Source organism: Malus domestica, chromosome 03 (assembly GCF_042453785.1).
Source record: "Malus domestica chromosome 03, GDT2T_hap1".
NCBI classification, from domain to species: Eukaryota; Viridiplantae; Streptophyta; class Magnoliopsida; order Rosales; family Rosaceae; genus Malus; species Malus domestica.
Window position 1 is genome coordinate 9,217,815 of NC_091663.1, and position 21,025 is coordinate 9,238,839.

The following is a 21,025-nucleotide window of genomic DNA, read 5'->3' on the forward strand; positions in this document are numbered from 1 at the left end:
AAAAGAAGTGTGTAGATAGTACATCCAAAATATATTGTTCAAAGTTAAGCAATAATTGATGAACATGATCCAGTGTCGTATTTTGTACGGTTACCACTCGTTTATCACATTCTAATTTTGGTTTGGGTGTCCTCTCATTAATCATTACTGCTTTGCAGCCTGCAGGAGTATATTCTTTCCTTTCTTGACTCATTGCTCAAGTAATCCAAAGACAGACTTCCTGAAATCATGATATAATCCAAAGACAGAACTAATCTGCCTGTTAGGTGGGAAATTGAATAAGGTGCAATGGTTAATTTGGAAAAATTGAAATGTCGGTGATCGGATGTTTTTTCCACCTAAACACTGTCAAAACAATGTTTTACTATGAAAAAAATTGTTTAACTGCTCTAATTTTTTTTAATAATATAAAAATTTCTTGAAAACTCTTCTCTCCTTTGTGAGAGCCTTTCTCTCTATGTGAGGGTTTTCTCAGTGGTTTTTTTTTTTGAGGGTTTCAATTTTAGCAATTTGATTCCAATTAACTGCTCTAAGTTTGACTTTTGAGCTAACCTACAATGGGTGTTGAATAGTAGCTATTCTCAACATGATTTGAATGCCTGTGCAAAATAAAGACTGATCGATATTTACTTGGAAATGTTTTATCTTATATGTTAATTATGGGAATTTTCTAGTGTATATATACATATCAGAGGAGTTTCATGTCAAAGTTCGGAACTTCGGTAGTGAGACATAATGAAATTTTCGAGGTTTTGATGATAGATCCCAAGATTCATTCGAAATCCAACTTAAGCAGCGTGATATTTGACAAGGCTTAAATACATACACAATAAAATTATGTACCTCTTGAATTTCTTATAAGCCAAGTAAATCAGATATTAACAATGGATGAAAGAGGATCCAAAATTTGATGTAAACACATGTTCCGTGGAGGAGGGGTAAAACGGGTCAAATATCTTAACCGGGTAATTTGAGGTCTAGACCCGGTTTGAGTTTTAAGTTAATCTCGGGCGTCGGTTTCAACCAACGGCCACGATTGACTTATGCCCATAGCTCCCTTAAGCTTCTCGAAGCTCCCTGGGTTGGAGCTCAGAGAACGGTCTCGAGATTGAAAAATGGCGTCTCTGGTTCGATCAGCTACTCTCAGAGCACTGAAACCACTTTGCAATGTCACCCTAAATGACGCCGTCCTCCGCCGGTCCCAAACCCTGAGCGTGCGGGCTTTCTCCACGACCTTATCGCCGCCGTCTAAGGCGGTGGTATACGAGCAACACGGTCCTCCCGACAGGGTCACCAGGTTTAACTTTCTCTCACAATTTCACCTCTTTTATTACTCATTTTTATTTTAAATTCTTAATTTTTAAATTAGTGGGGGCTTTTTGGTTGGAAGAGTGATAGAATTACCGCCGGTTGAAGTGAAGGAGAACGATGTGTGTGTGAAAATGTTGGCTGCTCCTATCAACCCTTCTGATATTAATCGAATTGAAGGTTTATTTCTCTTTTTATTTTCTGGGTTCAGTCTCTCATTTTTGTTTATTATCTGTTTGGTTGCTCAGAAAATGGAGGTAAATTTATTACTTTTAACATGAGCTCCGATTTTTTGCTTTATTTTTAGGATTTATTTTTAGGAGCAATTTTTTGATGTATCCGGAACACGCCCATGAAGTTAACCCTAATTACAATACGTAAATTTGTTTTCTTATAATACATCTTAGAAGCGTGACATATCAATCACGTCGTTCACTTTTAATATAACAAGTGTAATAGGACAACACCTGACTTTTTTCCCTCTATTATTAGCTTGTTTGGAAAAATTCAAAACAAAAATTAACATGAGTAAACAAAGTTGCAAAATATTTTAAGATCATGTTTTGACGATATTTTTATTGAATTTACTATTTGTTGCTTACTAGTGGGTCTTTCTTGAATTGAACCATGAAAAGGGGTGTACCCTGTGAGGCCACAAGTTCCAGCAGTTGGAGGATATGAAGGCGTAGGAGAGGTACAATCAGTCGGGTCTGCGGTTAAAGGTCTCTCGCCTGGCGATTTGGTCATCCCATCTCCGCCTTCTTTCGGTAAATTCTTCATTTCAAGATCACGTTTCATTACATTTACAGTGATGCAAACAAAATATTTGAATGCATTTGGATAATTGTTTGCTTAGGGACATGGCAGACTTATATTGTGAAAGATCAGAGTGTATGGCATAAGATCAATAAAGATTCACCCTTGGAATATGCTGCCACTGTTACGGTTAATCCTTTGACTGCTCTAAGAATGCTAGAAGACTTCACCACTTTAAAGAAAGGTATAGCAACATCTGTAATTTCTACGCTGGTTTCTTAATCGTCTTATCACTGACTAATTTGGTTTGAATAGGAGATGCTATTGTTCAAAATGGAGCTACAAGCATCGTGGGGCAGTGCATTATTCAGCTTGCACAGCATCGTGGTATCCATAACATTAACATAATAAGGGACAGGTGCTAATACGAAAGAGTGGTTTATAAGAAAATTATAGCAGTATATTTCTTTGATTTCTGCATCCAGAAAAATACTTTTTTTTTCTCTCAAAAGAATCTTACCTTGGTTTTACCATTGTATGCTTTCTACAGGGCTGGATCCGATGAAGTAAAAGAAAAACTCAAAAACCTTGGTGCTGATGAAGTGTTTACAGAGAGTCAGCTGGAAGTTAAGAATGTCAAGGGTCTTCTGGTATTATCTTTATTTCCTTGTTATAGTTGATATTCTCAAGTGTCTTCTGCAAGTTCTGGAATTGGTTAATTAGTTTGTATATTGTAGTTCGGTTCTTCCTCCACTTAGTTGTTTCACTAATCTGTTGGCGTTTAATCTGATTATATACCAGGGTGGTATACCTGAACCTTCATTGGGATTCAACTGTGTTGGAGGCAATGCTGCTTCTCTGGTTCTTAAGTTTTTGGGGTATGATATGCCCTACTGTATGCTTTGAACAGTGCAACATTTTTAGTGGTATTAGAATTTGACATCCTTTTCTAAATCTAATGTATTTCTGTTTTAGGCATGGTGGAACTATGGTAACATATGGTGGAATGTCTAAGAAACCTATTACTGTATCAACTTCATCTTTTATTTTTAAGGTATGTCAATTCTATTTTTTTGGCTTTACTTTTTAGATGAAAGTATATTGCACACAGAAACCTCAATTTTTTATTTCTCCGCTGAGAACTGTGAGTTAGTGTGGGTGCAACAGGGAGTGAAGGCAAACATGTGGAAATGAGAAGGGATGCTAGATTAGAAATAAAAGGACGTGGGGAAACCATGAAATAGGAAAGGGAACAATAACAAAAGCACATAGGAAAATCTGAATCCTACAAAGAAGAAAAGCAGTTAGATATGGCTGATACCAATAGAGGTCAAAAGAATGAAGGTTGCACGTTCCGAAAAAGGGATTGAGTAGACCCGGTGTCATTATATATGCATTTATGGTATGTCTAGTCTTGAACTATTCTAGCAAGTTTTCTTGAGTGTTAGTTTTACAACCCTAGGAGGTCAATTTGGTTAGAAATTTAAAGTTGTATAGTTACGGAAATCCTTTCTGGCATTTAAAACCTAGATTAGGTTAGCTCTTCACGTAGCGTAGCCGCGGAGATGAAGGGAGAAATAGGAATTATCTGTTGGGGCATGGTGGGTTGTCATGTTGGTTGGCGAGCCTTTGGATTTCATAGTCTTCAAGGACACAATTTTGTACACCGACCAGTTCCTGTTAGTAGAGAAATTTCTCATTAGTTCCACAGATTAATGTATCTGTTTGTGATAATTTCATTCTGCTTGTGTACTGTGTCTCATATATCTCCGTGTGTAGGATCTTTCCTTGAGGGGATTCTGGTTGCAGAAATGGATGAGTACAGAAAAGGCATTTGAGTGTAGAGTTTTGATAGATCACCTCCTGGACCTAGCACGGGAAGGGAAGTTAAAATACGAGTAAGTTCTCTTTTGTCCTCTATACACTTGCGGCTTCTTTTCTTCCTCCAATTTTTCAAATTTTAGTTGCTGTATTTTTAACATTTAGAGGTTTTCCCTGTTTGTAGAATGGAGCTGGTTCCTTTTGACAAATTCAGTGCTGCACTCGACAACGCGCTTGGGAAACAAGGAAGCCAACCGAAACAAGTTATCAATTTTCAGCTTTAAGCATGACGTAAGGCTTTTGTTTTGGCGATCCTTGGTTTTATTACAAGGTGGTGGATTTTATTGCGTTAGGATTTTACGTCATATGTGGGATCTCCCGGTGCATAATGTAATTGTTAGAACAAATGGAATTGGACATTTACAGCATTTACTTCCTATTGGAATGAAGAGTACAAGACCATAATGTTGAGCTGCTTCTTTCAAGTCCTTCATCCCTTCAACAACAGTAGAGCATCATGTGGGTCAATGTTTTCGCGATGGATACGTATTCAAGTTGTAATAGTAAAAGAGCGGCGGCTGGTGGTGGTGGTGGGTGGTATGGAAGTGGATGAGAAGATTATAGTTCATCAGAAGCCATGATTCGAGTTCAGTGTCCGGATCAAGACGACCGGTATGCTAGATTGACGAATGCACTCAAAAGGATTAGGGTTACAAGTTTACCATGCATGCAAGCATGTCAATTGTCAAAGAGTTGATGATTCAAACAAGTGGAGACTTGCTACTTTGAAAACCTAGCTGGCCTTTTTAACATTGACAACCCCAATTTAACACACTAATTTTCAATCGTAAATGAGGGGACAAGTAAGTCCCCTTGTGGAGGGACATGAGCATTATTCTTTAAAATATATCTAAAAGCTAGAAATTTGATAAAACGTACGTATTAACTTAGGAAATTAAAAGAAAAAACACTTTAAACATAGGAAGCAATTAGATAGATATAGTTTTACTCGAATCATACTCTTCTTCCTCACATTTCGTTTGCAGTCCAAGAAACTCAAATAGCCATGACAACAAGATATGAATGCCAATTTCCAACTTGTTAATTACTATCTGCACAGTCTAACATGTGTGACGAAGTTTTATTACAAAAGGCATCAATATTAGTGGGAGTTAGGTATGATATTTAAACTTTTCTTTTCTAAAAAATATAGTTAATATGAAATATTTCTACAATGAACGATATCATACTTCAATTAGAGGTTTTAGAGGGGATAAAAGAGTTATATTTTGACATTTTCTCCGTGATTGGAAAACGAAGTGAGACTTTTTTAGCCGTATGTATATATAAATCATGGTGTGGTACCCTTTATTATCTGTTAAATGTCCACGTTTCAGTTTTATTTGTTATTAAAAGTTTGTAACCAGTTTAATAATTGTAAATTTCTTTATTTTTTAAGCTCCAATTAGCTAGTGACCTTTATATGCATGCCAAAATAAAGAAACCCATCTAGTTAATACAACACTTTTTCCTTATTAATAAAATTGTCCTCGTACCGTTGAAGTTTTAAAAAAAATACAATAAACTTCAAAGCACAGTGGTGGAAAGATGTTGTACCCTTGCATGACGGCGTGGTTTCGAACCTCGTTGGTGACTAATCTAAAATTTAACTTACTACCGCTATCGCTTGATTTAAAATAATAATAATAATAATAATAATAATAATAATAATAATAATAATAATAATAATAATAATAAGAATAGTTCAAAAACCTTTATTAATTAGCCTCATATGATATGATACATGACCAAGAACCTAATAGTACAAAGGATAATAGTGAAAATCATCCATCTTCGAAGGCTTTGCACAAAAGAAAAATACAAGAACGAGCGCACAAGTGGAAGCAGCCGCTAGAGCTAGTACAAGAAACCAATTCTCGGTTGCCTCCTTGAGCCAAGAAACTCCACCAGAACTAACAACATCTTTCACAACCACGTCGTACTCTGGATACCTTAGGGTTTGAAAAGCCGGATCAAACAGGTCTTCAACCCCGTGAACAATCAGCCGTCCATTGTTATAGAGATCCCATTCAGTGACTTTGACTAGGTTAAGAGAAGCATATCCATACGTGCCAGCAGGTAGGGAAGTAACGACGAGAGGATGACCGGGCAGGAGAGTGTCGACCTTGGAACCGTGACGGAAGGAGACCTCCATGGAAGCTTTGTCCACCTTGAAGGGAACAGCATGGTACTTAAGGAGTGTCAATGGGGGCTGTGGGTACTTGGAGTTGAAGAAAGCTTTGTCTTGTGGGCAAAAGAGGGTAACAGTGCTGTTAGGGTTTACAGCCTCAAGAAGGATGTCTAGGGTAAGTGACATGGCATGATACCCTTTGTCCGAGAGGATGACTGATACCAAACCGCCGTTGATTATCTCGGATGGTTCGCGTTGGTTCGTTTCTCCGTAGGGTTGGACGGCTTCAGCTTGCATGGTGTTGATAACAAAGAGAGGTGAAGTAAGAAGAAGAACGAGAAGAAAACGGAGTGCAAACTTGGGATCCATGGACAAGAGAGAGCTAGGTGTATAGGGCTATATAATTGCATACAAACAAGAGATGTAGAGAGAGTTTGGTGAAACAAAACGTGAGGCAGAACCGCATATTTATAGTACCGAGCCAGTTTCTTAATCCTACCCTAATTCTAATTGATTTCCAAATCGTAAAGGGAATATCTTTGTCTTTCTGGAAACAGTCTCTTGGCGGTTTCCAATTTTTCTTGGGTTTTTGGGCCAAAATATAATGTCCACTTGAATAATCACTTGGAATCCGTGTAAATGTAATGACTTCTCCAAAAATAAATGTAAACAATTGCTAATTAGCCAGACATAATAGAAAAACTTATAATCACTTGTATTAACACAAAAAAGCAAAAAAATAAAAATAAAATATTAACCTGGTCCTGAGCTCTACCATTTATATTTACTCACTTATCTAGCAGGCAAAGATTTACCTTTGTGGAAAGAATAATCCATTTGGATCGACGTGAGAGTTCAACTACATTGCATTGCCAGAATCCATGTTGTATATTTGACAAAAGATGACCCCTTGCTTCTTTTGTGTTACAATCCTCTTCCTGTTGCGCCCCCTTTCTCTTCAGTCCACAGAGACAAAATGTAGGACTGGTGCCAACAGTTCATCACGGAAGAAAAGACCCACTAAGCAAGATCACTAACTAATAATACTAATGAAAATGCTAATTTGATAGAAAAACTGTCTTTTATATATACTTTCCCCAGTTATGTTGCTACTGTGGACTTTACACAACCAATTGGATCATATAAATATCCCTTCAACACAACATAGGTCCTTGAAAGGATCTCAAAAACCCACCAAAGCATGAAAGCCAAGATTTTTCGGAAAATCGATTCCTATTCGAAGAATGTCACCGTATTTACAGAGTTATCCATTTTTTAGCTAAGTTTCACCGCTACAATGTACTAGTTGTATGCAAATCATTCCAAAGGGACCATATAGCCGCTAGCTTTGTCAATTGTCACATATTTATGCATACTAAGTGAATGCTAATTTACTCAAAAATGCTAATTTACTCAAAAAGGTTCACAAGAAACTCCAATCCAAAAAAGTATAAAGACCGCTATATTCTTACTTTTATATACAAACCACGTCAAATCCAAAGAAGGCCGGGAGAACCCTCAGCTCTTACTAGACTCTCAGATTGAATCAATCCAGAAGCTTCACATTACCATATCACTCTCGTTATGAAACCGCCGTTTCATCATCTCAACACAAAGGAGAACCCCCGTCTCCCCTAGTTAATCTTCTTATATAGAATCTCCTCACAAATGAGATACATTACCAACCTTCCGTAACCAAAAGCATCCTTCAAATGAGATGCCGGTCGGTGGAAAACACAACAGAAAGAGAATACAGGTCGTGGCCGACAAAATTATCCCAACATGTTGTCTGGATTGAAGTGTAGAGACTCCCTCCATATAAGCTCCTTTATATCTTCTTCATCCAGGGATGCCTGCTCAAAGTCAAAGACGAACGGAGATGGGCAAACAGGCTCCTCATTGATCTCGTGAAGACTTGATAAAAATGGATGGTTCAGTGCTTCCTCCACTTTTCGTACATAGTGAACCAAAAAGATAAATGTTTAGTACTGTGAAAATGAATGAGAAAATTGAGGACTGAGCGTTATTTAATGCTACGAGGCTTACCAGTAATACGTTTGCTTGGATCAAAAACTAGCATTCTTTCTGCAAGATCAATTGCCAGTGGCGAGACATTTGGGAATTTCTCGGCAAAGGGTTGCTTCGGGAAATGTGGGAGCTGCTTGACATACTTCCTAGCATTATCACTTCTTAAAAAGCCAAGATCTGAATCATCTGGTGAACCTAGCAGCTGTATTTGAACAATCAAGAATTTGAAACATCAAAACTATAAAATTAACGGCATAAACTTCCAAATTCTGTAACTAGTTCTGACATCCCTTCTAAAGAATGTCAATAATAAACAATATACTCTGCTAAAGCTGAATCACATCTATCATGTTCAAGAGTCGCTAGAGAATATGATAGAAAGTGCATATACCTCAGTTATGAGACTCAACTGCTGAACATAGTCTTTACCGGGAAACAGTGGTTCCCTCTTAAGAATTTCCATGAAGATGCACCCTACTGACCAAATATCAATTGCTGCAGTGTATTCTGAACAGTTGAGTAGTAACTCTGGGGCTCGATACCAACGAGTTACAACATATTCTGTCATGAAATCTGTCTCTGATGTAGTTCTTGCAAGCCCAAAGTCACAAATCTTAAGGTCACAATTTGCATTGAGAAGCAGGTTACTCGGTTTCAGGTCGCGGTGCAAAACATTTGCAGAGTGTATGTACTTCAATCCCCGCAGTAATTGATACAGGAAATACTGCAAGAAACATTATATGCTGCTTAAAATTTAAGTGATCTAAACTTTGATTTCAACAGAACTTATTAGGTAATTTACTATACTTTTGAGTATATATATATACATGTTGCAAATACCACATGACCAATACATAATCTACATATCATCACGAGAGAGTGAGATGGAAAGATAACCAAACAGAAGCACGAAATTTCAGAATTGCGGCAAAAAAATGAAATACAGATCAAATATTCATTCTGCCTGCCCGTGTCCAATGTTTATGTCTGGCTTACCAGGTACCAATTTGCATATCAGACTTTTAGGTCATATTAAAAGGCATGTGACACAGTGCTGTACATGGCCTCTTACCTTATTCAAGCAAACGTACATGTCGAATTGTAAAGATACCGATCATAATTAACAGCGAAATTCACCTTATTCAAGAGATTAGTAGCTGTTTTTGAACAACAAAGTGCTTGATTCATCGACATCATAAACCTAATAGTTTTACCATTGAAATTTTGATTAATCGACATTCCTTCAAAACAATTATCACAATATGACAATGCTCAACTCACCTGACAGTGATCATCTGTCAAAGCCTGGCTGGAGTGTATTATCTGATTCAAGTCAGTATCCATCAATTCATATACAAAGTAAACATCATTGAACTTTTCCCTATCTGCCGGCTTTATGATGTCCTTAATTTTGATAACCTGCAAAACAACAACCCAATTATTTCTTATTTGGGTAATATTTATCATTCAGCTCCATTTGGGTAATTCCAACTTTCCAAAAGGAAGGAACAGCAGATGAGGTTTTACATTGTCATGATCCATATGACAAAGGAGCTTTATCTCTCGAAGCGTCCTCTTCGCATCGATCCTATTGTCAAATGCATTCCCAATTTTCTTGATTGCAACCTCTTCTTTTGTCTCAGAGTTTGTTGCACAGCTGCCATAAGGGAAACATTAACCACCTCTACGCTGAGTGCTCTCATTGGGTAAAAATCAAGATACAAATTAACATATATTCACAATAAAATCTCTCAAATTTATCAAACTAAAGTAACACTATGTCCAGTTCAAATACAAAAGCAACCGAAATCAAAACGATCGAAAAAAATCGAATACTGGGTCATTGAATTTGAATCCAAAATCTATCCTTTTGGGACCCAAGAAAGGCAAAATCCCACAAAGCTAAAGCCTACCCAGTTCAATTTTGGAACCAAACTTTCCAAATCCAAGCTTAAAAGTTCAACCCTGCTTTTCCCAGAATTCAAACAGATACCAGTTCTCAGCCAAAAACCAAAGTCAAAACAGAAACCAAAAAAAGTGGAGAGAGAGAGATAGGTACCAGACGATGCCGTATGCACCGCGACCGACTGGATGAATAGGAGGGGCATATTTGGCGGAGACTTCAAAGAGATTACCCAGAATGTTGTACTGTACATACTTGCCACCGTACAGAGAAATCCCTTCTTTGTTTGCTTGATTAGCTTCAATATTCTCAGACTCCATCTCTTTCTTTCCTTCCTTGTAATTCTCCGAGAGAAAGGAATAAAAACAAGAAAAAAGAAAGCCCTGCGGAGTTCTCACACCCACAAACACAGAAGAGGGAGAGAGAGATAAGGATTGGAAAAGGTCGAGTGACCGCCTGAAAATGGTGAGTGAAAGCTATGGAGGGGCCATTTGACACCGCCTCTGCCTGACAGCCACCAAGCTCTTCTGCTTTTTTTGTTTCTTTTGGATTCCAACTTTTTAACTTTCAAATTTGAACGCGGAAAAAGAAAAGTCAGTGAGTGAAGAAATCATAAGTCAAGTTTTGGTCTTTTCTTTCTGTTTTTTTTTTTCCAGTCTTTACATTCTGTTGAAACTTGAAAATTCGTCTTCGTGGGCCCAAACTATGAGCAGGCCCATAAGGCTGCAGCTTGGATGGAGCTGCCTTCTGGCTTGGGTTGCACCGGAAATTACAAACTAGGAGTGGGCCTTCAAACTCTCTTAACGACAAAATGTATTCTCCTTCTCTAACTGTTTTTGTTTTCAGTTTCAAGATATAAATAAAGTGAAACATGATTTGGGTTTCAAGAGGCATACCAATAAATATGATGCATTCAAGAGGATGCACGTCCCACCTCTCGTGATAGCTTATATTAATTTTATGGGTTAATCTCAGTTTACTACTCTCAAGTTTAGTGGTTTTCAACATTTGTTACATGAAGTTTTTTTCGTCTCAGAATCATACCTAAAGTGTTAATTTTGGGACAGTCTCATACATCCGTTAAGTTTTCGTCAAAACCTCTGTTAACTGATGACGTGGTGCCCACATGGATAATGACTTGGTACCACGTGAGAAAACCCAGCAACCACCAACCTTTACCCACAACCCAACCCCGTGAGCCGCCAGAAATGGGTTTCCAATTGGAGGCTAAGAGAGAAAAATGAGAGTCCCGCCAATCCCAATCCCGCTACCGACCACAATGCGGAGCCTCCCCGCCTAGTTCCCAACAACCCATCGGTCGCGTCGGCACTTATGTCTCACCTGCTTCCATAGGAGATCAACGGCTTCGAGGAGCAGCGTGAAGGGACGATTTTTAGGTTTTCAAGCAAGGCGGTGTCGACGAGTAGTAACCGGTTCCCGTTGATGAAGAGGACCAGGTTGCAGCAGAAGAAAGGTGTTGATGCTGAGGCTAAGAGATATGTGGAACAGAGGAAGACTGCTAGAAGAGCAAGGGCGGAGCTAGGATTTTTTTCTTGGGTGGGCTAGTTGAAAATAGTACCATAAAATCATATGATTATTTTTTTTGCTTATATAAAATATATAATAATCAATATAAAAGAACAACAATATAATATAAACTATTCTCAAAATCATAACCATAACCGATAAATTCAAGGACCATATAAATAATTAACCTACTAATTCAATCAAGAATAAGTAAATAAAGAGATTAAGAACGTACCAAATGTGACATCCATTGAAAAAGTGCAACGGAAAGTCAGGAATTGCAGATATAGGGATTTAATTGTGTATTAAAGAACTTATTAATCTTTTCTTGAGTAAGAAGCATAGAGGCTAAACTACATAGGGTAAATGGTCTTTTCCTTTAAAGAATAGAATAAAGGGGGACTGGAGATAGAGCTAATTTATCATTTTTAGCATAAAACTATTATTTACTACCTCTCCTCTACTAAATATACATTAAATAATAATATGTATTGAAATTGAGTAGGCTATAAGCATGAGTTTACAAAAGAATAGATCTATTTACAAACCCATTTTTACTTCCAACACATCCTTATTAATATTTTGTCAGTGATCATTTTCAATTCATTCGATCTGAACAACCGACAATTAAGAGAAGTGTGTAAGAAGTAAAAATGAGTGCATGGATAACACTACCCTTACAAAAAAACCTCCCTGGGCTATAGCCCACCTTAGCCTTGTGAGTGGCTACACCATTGTAGAATAGGGGTTGGTGTTTGCTTGAAGATAAAGAAGGCTGGGTTGGTGTTTGGTTGCTGGGAAAATCATAAGCCAAAAAGAAAATAAGGGTTTTATTGTTATGATGTTGCTCATAGAAAATCGAGATCGGCGGTGGCTTTCATTCTCTCTTGGTCTCCGATTGGGACCCATTTCTAGCGGCTCACGGGGTTAGGTTGTGGTTGTTGGGTTTTCTCACATAAGAGGGAGAGAGATAGAGGAAGAAAGGAAGAAGACGGAAACAAAATTAATTTTTAAAATTTGTAATTCTTTAATTTTTTTAATTTTTTAATATTTAAGTGAGTCCAAATTGACATGTGGCACCAAGTCATTGTCTATATGGGCGCCACATCATCAGTTAACGGAGGTTCTGACGGAAAACTTAACAAATGTATGAGACTATCCCAAAATTAACATTTTAGGTATGACTATGTAACGAAAAAAACTTCATGTACCAAATGTTGAAACACACGAAACTTGAGAGTAATAAACTGAGATTAACCCTAATTTTATAATTGAAATCGTTCAAATTTTTAATCTTATTTGAACATCATCCATACAAATAAATCAAAGTGAAAATTATTTAGTCATTCAAACGTATCAAATAAATAAGTGGTTCATTATGAATTTGTTATTTGGTACTCACATAATAAACGATTTTCGATTCAAATGTTTTTTGTTGTACGCATAATTTTCAAATGAAAAATAAGAAATTGAATAGTTCCAATTATGTCGGCACTGGTGCGACATGTGCGTTCCCTCACGGTGGATGAAATTATTATCCTATTTGTTTGGTGTGACTAAAAGCACCCAATAAAATTTGAAACTAATGAACTCTATTTTTCTATCACCGAAATAAAAATAGTAATATAAAATTGCAGTAAAAAAAACTTATATAAATACAATTAGAAGGGGGTTTTTGGGCTTATAAAATAAACAATAGGTTCTGAAATAATGCCCTTATCAATTAAGGATAAGTGCCCCACCTGTCACGCTAGGCTTTAATTTTTGCTGTGTTTTTGCATTTAAATGTATTTATACGAAGATCATGACTTCAGTTATGTACTGGACTCTGGTGGCACCTATGGCTTTATTATTTAATTCCATTTAATTTTTCAATAAAAAATAATTTCATTTTAGATCCTCTTCGAATCAGTTTTATGGGAATCCTCGGCACCAATTAGGCTCATCCGTTGATAGAAATCCGACGGCCAAAATGTCTTCCCCTTCCTCTCTTCCCCATCAACTCCTTTCTCCCCCACCACCGCACCCACCGCTATTGACAAACCCCAAATTCAATTGTAGGTCTTTGTTTCTCTCTCTATAATTCCTCTACGGTTATGAAAAAGATCTTTGCAACCAAAAGACATTGTTTTACACGCCCGTCTCTTTGTTGTTTCGTTAATATTGATTGAGATTTTAGGGTCGAAAGACCAACAATTGAGGGATGTGACGGTGCTATGGCTCATTTTGGAGAGGGTAAAGTGAGAGCCTGCAATTGGGGGTTGTGGGTTGGGTGTGTTGTGGCAATGTTGGGGCTGATTTTGAGGTGAGGTTGAACTTGATTTGGAATTTAGGTGACTAGTGGTTCAAGGTTGAGAGGTTTGAAGCGAGGGATAAAGAGAAAAGTTAAGGGAAAGAGAAGAAGGAAAAAAGATTTTGACCGTTAAATGTGTATTTATCCATGAGATTCATCGGTCCGTATCATTTGCATCGTACTAATCATGGAATCTCAACAAGTCGTGGGTTTTCTTTCCTTATCTTGAATCAAAACAAACGAAAAAGTCAGAAAGTAGTATTAAGAAATTCTTGTTGTCGTTGGAAGTTAGCATCGTCAAACAGTAGCATGAACATGCATCAAACTTACTACTTTCGCTTGGCGGAAAAGAAACTTAGGGTCTATATATACGGAAAAGGATTCTCTCCTGAGCATATGCTCAGGATCCTGCTGAGCAGGACATGAGGACCGTTGGATGAAAATCCAACGGCTATAAAAAGGTGGATCCCTTTAAAGTTATAATAATTGTAACCGTTGGATTTTCATTCAACGATCCTCGTGTTCTGCTTAGCAGGATCCTGAGCATATGCTCAGGAGAGAATCCTTTTCCTATATATACATCTGCATCCAGAAAAAATGGCTCATAACGCACCTTCTTGCAACACGTGGCAAAGCCCGTACGGATTGAATTAAAGATTCGAAGGTGAAAGATTATTCCTTTTCCGTCCGATTTTTCAATCCTTGTTGAGCTGTTGATATCCAATGTCTGTAAACCTAGACCACTTGAAAAGAGTCAAGTCCGGCGTTTGAGGAATTGTTCTTGATATGCATCCATCTCTCCATTCAACTCAGTATCATACCGAAATCAATCAAAAAGTTCAATATATGTGACGTAGAAGAAAGTAAATAGGTATTTTCCCTTCACATTAACTATGTAGATACGTAACTTAGCAACATATACAATATAGTTTCGACCAGTTTCACCTTCCAATTAATTGCAATAGAACAACTTATTAGGTAATGCGTAGTTTAGTTTGATTTAAGTGAAAACTAGTGAAGATTATTTGAATTTTTTCCATCAATATATATAAAGGGGTGATTCCAAACCAACATGTCTTCCCGCTTTGCAAGAGTCCCGGAAGGGAAAGGGAACGTCTATTGTGCACATCAGTACCCTTACTTTGCAAAGAGGTTGTTTCCACGACTTAAACCCATTACCTTTCGATCAAAAGGGAGCAACCTTTCTGTTGTGCCAAGGCTCGCTCTCTTCCATTAAAATATAGGGTAAACTTGGCTACTAAAAAATAAGTAGGAACTCCTATTCAAAATTTCTCAAAATTGTTCGTTGTCAATTTATAGAACTTCATGTTTATAATCAAAATCATTCATATTATAAATCACCTTATAAAGACCGCATATGCAAAAAATCAATTAAAACTAAGGTCGTTAAGTCATCAAACTGTTTAAAAACAAATGAACGGTATTGGAAAAAATATTTCGAACCGTTTATGTATTTACTACAATAGATTGACCAAACGACCTTAGTTTTAATTTATTTTTTGTAGAGATGATCTTTACAGTGTGATTCATAATATGAATAGTTCTAATCATAAGTACAAAACTCTGTGATTAAAACACTAAGAGTTTTGAGTAGGAACTCTTGCTCATCTTTGAGTAGCTAAGTATGGTTCTTTATATAATTCTTTTGACATTCTATATTTGGTTGGATAAATATCACTTGTCAATGTACAAGACTTGTAGCCAATGGTAAAGAGGGGATTACAAGGCTTTCTTAAAACTAAAAACTGGAGGTCTCGGGTTCAAAACCCGTTGTTGGTGTGGAAGCCAAACTTGTGGCCAGGGAGAGGTTGAAATTCACAAAATTAGTTGTCGCTAACACGCACATGATCGATTGTCACTACAAGCAGAACAACATGGCTAGATTCCATAACTCCCTAATATATATATATATATATATATATATATGGAAGAATGGGATCCCAATTCAACTTCATGTAATGCAAGCATATTGTGATCCCTCCTCCCTGTGATGTTTTTTCTTTTCATTTACAAGAAATGATAGCGGTATTTCATTGATCGTCATAAACAAATACAAGGGTGCTAATTGGGTACATTGCTCCAGTGACCAATACATTGATCTGGAGTGAATTTGCACAAACAAGCGATTAATTAAAACCCCTACACGACTACCACAAGCAAAGTGCACCAATACAAATTTGTCACAAAAACGATAAACGCAACAAACGCAACAAAAACGATAAACCCCTAATTTTCTTTCAGAAGGATAATGAAAGTGACAAATAATTAAAGAGAGAGTTGCTTATTCTAATCTGATGGTTAGCATTAGCTAATAAGTCGTTTGATTAGCTTATTTAATCAAGAGGACGACCCTTCAAAATTAAATTAAAGTTCAACCGTATTACAAACTAAAGCCTTGGTGTTAAGACAAATTCTTCATTAAGAAATTCGCATAAAGATTTAGAAAGTACACATCGAAAGAGACTTGAAGACCAAAAGTACAAGCAGTGCAACATATTCTTAAAGAAGATACGATATTTCATTCTTTGAAAAAAAAAATGGCATTACAAATACATATCATGAAGAACTCAAAGGGTCATTGCAAACCATATCTAAAATATTGCAATAAAGTATCAGCAAATCGCTGCCATGATCCCAAAACACCAAGTGAAGGTGATTCAGCAAATCAAATCACTCCACCATTCAAACATATATCCAAAAGAGATGTAGCACACCAAAATGAAAATTAAAATGAAGCAATTCTCATATAGAGAGCAATCAAACTAGCAAATTCTTCCATAAAATGAGAAATCCGAACCAAACTCCAAGGCATATCCTGTATATAATTAAATAGAAACAAAATAAAAGAATAAAACCGCGTCGCCGCTTTACATCCTCCGGACATCCAAGAGCCATAGCACCGAACTGGCTAAACCCATAGTATCGTACTAGGTAAACTCAATCCCGACAACTATAACATTTACAGTGACAATTCTACACCAAAACAAAGTAAATGGAAAGGGAGAGAGGAAAAATATAAAAAATGATTGTCAAGAAGATTTCCACCGCCACAAAAGCCAAAACAAGGAGATGGCGACATATAATTTTTCTTTGATTTTTGCTTTAGATGTGTAGGGTTTTTATGTATGTTTTTTGTTTGGTAAATGAGCTAGAACGCGCTAAAATTTCCGTATACATAGAATAAAAGGAAAACAAGCTCCAACCAAATCAACTTAAATTGAGCACAAGAAGTAGCAACTACCAAATACCAACTAGTCAAAGTACGTAAGACTTAGATTCCTCTAATCTTATCCCTGTGAGTGGGATTGGAAATGAATGCGAGTATTGAAGCTACTTTGCACGATGCGCATCAAAATTGGAGTGTTTCGAGTTCCTTTACGCACAATTGTAAATTGTAATGAAGTGGCTCGCTTAATAATTTTATTTCTCACTTTTTAATTCTCTCGATCCAGATTTTAACGTTTTTATTAAAATTTAATAAATTCATAGTATTGGCCCAAAAAAAATACATAAGATTGTTAGGGCTTTTGAAAGGAAAAAAATATTAAGAAAGTTAAATAAACAAGGGTCTTTCTGTATATCCTGTTTAGTTTTGACCCTTGATCATTCAATTTAACACTGAAAATAAAAAAGGGCGGGCAATAAGAGAAAAGTCGAGTCTTGAAGGCACTTTCCCTAATATTATATATATATATATATATATATATATATATATTTAGCCCCCCCCCCCCATTTGTTTGGGGATTTAACAATAATCCTTCAATTTAAGAACCAAAAAATATTTATAATTACTATTTTAGGCCTAATAAGACAGAATTATTATGGTAGGTGTATTAACTATTTCTTAACAATTTTAGGGTAAGGAAAATTAGAGCATCATCTATCACCCAAAACACAAGCCGATAGATTACATATTATAATATAAGTGATGATATGGAATATTTTTGCACTGTATCGTTATTTATATTATAACACATAGTGTAATGTCTCGTGTTTTGTATACGTTGAAAAAGTCCCAAAAAGGGGCCTTTCTTTTACTGAAATAAATGCTCAAATCAAACTCCCAACATACCAAGCAACACAGATCTGGCAATAAAATTGGAAGGTAAAGTATTTTATTTGAACAAAATGGGTACATTGAAAACACAGTAAAATTACGAAGCTGAAAAACAACCCCTTCTTGTTCTAAATCACTGTAATACTAAACAAAACCCTGAAGGCCTACGTCACATCTGCAACAAAAAGGCCTACGGGCACACACCAACACAGCAAACCCATTTCCCCAAATTTCTCTCTTAACCCCAACCTCAATCCCTTGTGTCCGAGAAATTCTGAATATAAATTTCATGTCACGTCACTCGTATGCTCATGACACACGTTAAGAAGGATTCGTGCATTCAGGTCTTCCAAAGTGGGTCTGTGTGGTACTGGTACCTGAATGCAATGATATCCCTCTTCGCGTGTCTTATGTAGACGGGTGGTGCAGAACAGAATTCCTTACCCAAGAATCTCCGGTCACATCCCATAAACTCAAAGACCAAATAAATTAAAAAAATGAAGAAAACTATATTACACAAAGTTAACAAGAACCTCAATTTTAAGAAAAATGAGGGATCAGGAGCGATCGGACTGAACATCGGAGCAGTACCCACTTGGGGTTTCAGCTGGGGTTTGGGAGCTGGAGCTCAGGAACCCTCCATTTTCCCTTGGCTTTCGAGCTCCCCTGCCCGCCATGGGAGCCAAGAACTTGACCAGTTCCTTAAATATCTTGATCTTGATCTGTCCCCTCCTGGGAGGGAGCCTTCGATTTCGGCTGTGCTTGGACTTGGAACCTGGGATTTCCAGTTTTTTCAAATTCGACATGATGAATTTGAAGGGTGACGACAAGAGCAGAAGAACAGAGGAGAACAGAGTTTTTAGTTGAAGGCGATGAAAAAGGAGAATTTCTTCGACGAAAAAGAAAGAGAGTGTGATGGTTTTAAAGGCATTTTGTTTTGTTTAGGGATTTTTGGTGGAACTTTCATGCTATTTGGAGTGGCCGTATTTCAAGACGTGGCACTTTGTAGTGGCTGGCTTGAACTCTCATGCTATTTTTCGTATGCCGGTAAAGAACATATTCTTTTTAGGGTAAATCTCCGTTTATTCCATCATATTTTATGGTTTTCAACATTTAGTATATTAAATGTTGACATGGCGCCTATATAGATAATAACTGAACGTCACGTGTCATTAAGAGGTCCATGTGAAAATTAAAAATTCAAAAAAATAATTATTTTAAAAAAAGTTTAATTAAAAAAAAAAAGAAGCAAAACCCAGATTGTGGGTTTCGCAGTTGGATAGAGAGAGAGAGGGAGAGGGAGACAGCACGAAAGAGGGAGAGGGAAGAGTAGAAGGATCCCTCGCTGAATAACTTCCTCCAATTGTCAATGTCGAAGAAAAATATTAAAATAACATAAGCAAAGTAGGGACACTCCGTACATTGACAAGATTTCATGTTGAATATAATATTGGGCAAATTAAACCAAACCAATAAAAGTGTTTGCCCCAGAATTGTGAGAGCAATTACACGTAATGAGTTTACTATTACCGAATTGTTTTGGTCTTGTATTGCAGTGCAATAACATAAGACAACAAACTTAAACATGATAATTTATTATTAAATTAAAACGTTATGTAACGGTAAATCTGTTTTATGTAAATTATATATTTATTTATATATACTAAAACTCAAATCAAATGTTACTATTCATTAACAGTAGCATGACGAAAATGCTCTCCAAATATTTGTCTCAAATTGGTTTGTCTTGGTTTTTGTATGGTGGAAGGGCGGTGATGTAAATTTAAACTAACCTAAATAATAGATTAATTTAAACCAAATTAAACTCGCAAGCGCACGAATCAATTGTAGAAATAAACGCAAATACGAGGTCGATCCCACAGAGATTGCCTTTAATGCCAATTCAACCAGTTGATTACGCGAAACTTAACTTAACTAAGGAACGAATGATTGATTAATTGATTATGAATAATAATTGAAACTTTACTTCAAATTAGACTAAGAATGTGAATAATGAAAACACGCAACAAAAGAAAGTTTAAAAGAAATTAATGTGATGAAAGCCTAAGGTTATGAATCCACCAATAACAATCCTATTCCCTTTCCTTCAAGCCAATTACTATCCAATTACCATGCCAACATTTAAGGTTGTTCTTTCTAAGATATGAATTGATCCTTGGTCAGGCATCCACTCGTGTGCTTATACATGAAAACTATATCCTATTGGTTAGGCATACAGTTAAACACATACAAACCCATTAAACACAGAAGAATTATGTCAACCAAGCAGGACTAGTTTGATATTGATTATCCTCACTAGTTTGTCTACTCTTCCTAATCTTAGTTCCAATAAACCTAATTGATATTGGTCATCCTCTCAGATTTATCTAATTATCTAGAAACAAGTTCACAATGATGGCCAATCACAAGAACATGTAAATCTAGAATAGATTAAGCACAAAGATTAAGAACTAAACATGGCATGTAATCAAATAATAATCAACAAAATAATTCGGAAATAATCATGTCATGGCTTCATCATAAACCTTAGAAGACGAGTTTAGTTACACATGGTCATAATAAAAATCACAACAGAAATCATGGAAAAAAATAAAATCCGGAAAAGAATGGTAAGAACACACTCAACAGCCTGTCTTCACTTTGGACGAATCTTCCTTGTGTATTTCGTTTTTCTCCCCTTCTCGCTTCTCCTTGGGACACCCTCGGGCCCTTTTTATATCCTAATAAAACCCTCATAAGTCTGATAAAAACTATCCTAAAAGAAAACAGACTCCTAAGTAATTAATAAAACAAATTAGGAAAGAGTTCCTCTTGACTTGGTAAACACGGCATCTGACTTGCACGCCAGATTTGGAGCCGATTTATCTTCTGGAAAAATCTGTAAAAATATGGAAAACGTAGCTTTATCTCTTATCTTTCCAGGAATATATCCCACATCACTAGGAAAAATCGGGAAAGCCTCCAAATCTTCATTCTCCCACAACTGCGCAGTTCTGACGGGACAGTGACTTCTGTGGGATTGATTTGTAAAACTGGAACGTTTGACTCCATGAAAAATTACGAAATTTGGACACAATGATCTTCCATCTCTTAGCTTCC

The 21,025-nt window shown here is 36.6% G+C and overlaps 2 protein-coding genes across 2 annotated transcripts; one reads left to right on the plus strand and one right to left on the minus strand.

Annotated features, from left to right (window-relative positions):
• The first annotated feature begins 812 nt into the window (after positions 1–812).
• On the plus strand, positions 813–4,677 carry LOC103407762 (enoyl-[acyl-carrier-protein] reductase, mitochondrial). The gene is made up of 10 exons (XM_008359879.4): positions 813–1,297; positions 1,391–1,488; positions 1,944–2,075; positions 2,165–2,308; positions 2,380–2,482; positions 2,615–2,714; positions 2,866–2,942; positions 3,040–3,118; positions 3,844–3,962; positions 4,070–4,677. The coding sequence occupies exons 1-10, from the start codon at positions 1,116–1,118 to the stop codon at positions 4,167–4,169; spliced, it is 1,134 nt and encodes a 377-aa protein (XP_008358101.3). The 5' UTR covers positions 813–1,115; the 3' UTR covers positions 4,170–4,677.
• A 2,821-nt stretch (positions 4,678–7,498) lies between these two features.
• On the minus strand, positions 7,499–10,621 carry LOC103421855 (mitogen-activated protein kinase homolog NTF6-like). Its single transcript, XM_070818909.1, has 6 exons — positions 10,164–10,621; positions 9,632–9,761; positions 9,386–9,523; positions 8,496–8,828; positions 8,123–8,306; positions 7,499–8,024 (listed from the first exon to the last, which is right to left on the minus strand). The coding sequence occupies exons 1-6, from the start codon at positions 10,325–10,327 to the stop codon at positions 7,849–7,851; spliced, it is 1,125 nt and encodes a 374-aa protein (XP_070675010.1). The 5' UTR covers positions 10,328–10,621; the 3' UTR covers positions 7,499–7,848.
• Between the last annotated feature and the right edge of the window lie 10,404 nt (positions 10,622–21,025).

Bases quoted from the DNA above. Each gene is read 5' to 3' on its own strand.
- LOC103407762 (XM_008359879.4), top strand. From the start codon at position 1,116: ATGGCGTCTCTGGTTCGATCAGCTACTCTCAGAGCACTGAAACCACTT. The intron at 2,309-2,379 runs GTATAGCAACAT...TGGTTTGAATAG, and splicing joins CTTCACCACTTTAAAGAAAG to GAGATGCTATTGTTCAAAAT. The intron at 2,715-2,865 runs GTATTATCTTTA...ATTATATACCAG, and splicing joins AGAATGTCAAGGGTCTTCTG to GGTGGTATACCTGAACCTTC.
- LOC103421855 (XM_070818909.1), bottom strand. From the start codon at position 10,327: ATGGAGTCTGAGAATATTGAAGCTAATCAAGCAAACAAAGAAGGGATT. The intron at 9,762-10,163 runs GTACCTATCTCT...CCCTTATGGCAG, and splicing joins GGTGCATACGGCATCGTCTG to CTGTGCAACAAACTCTGAGA. The intron at 8,025-8,122 runs GTAAGCCTCGTA...ATGTACGAAAAG, and splicing joins TCCAAGCAAACGTATTACTG to TGGAGGAAGCACTGAACCAT.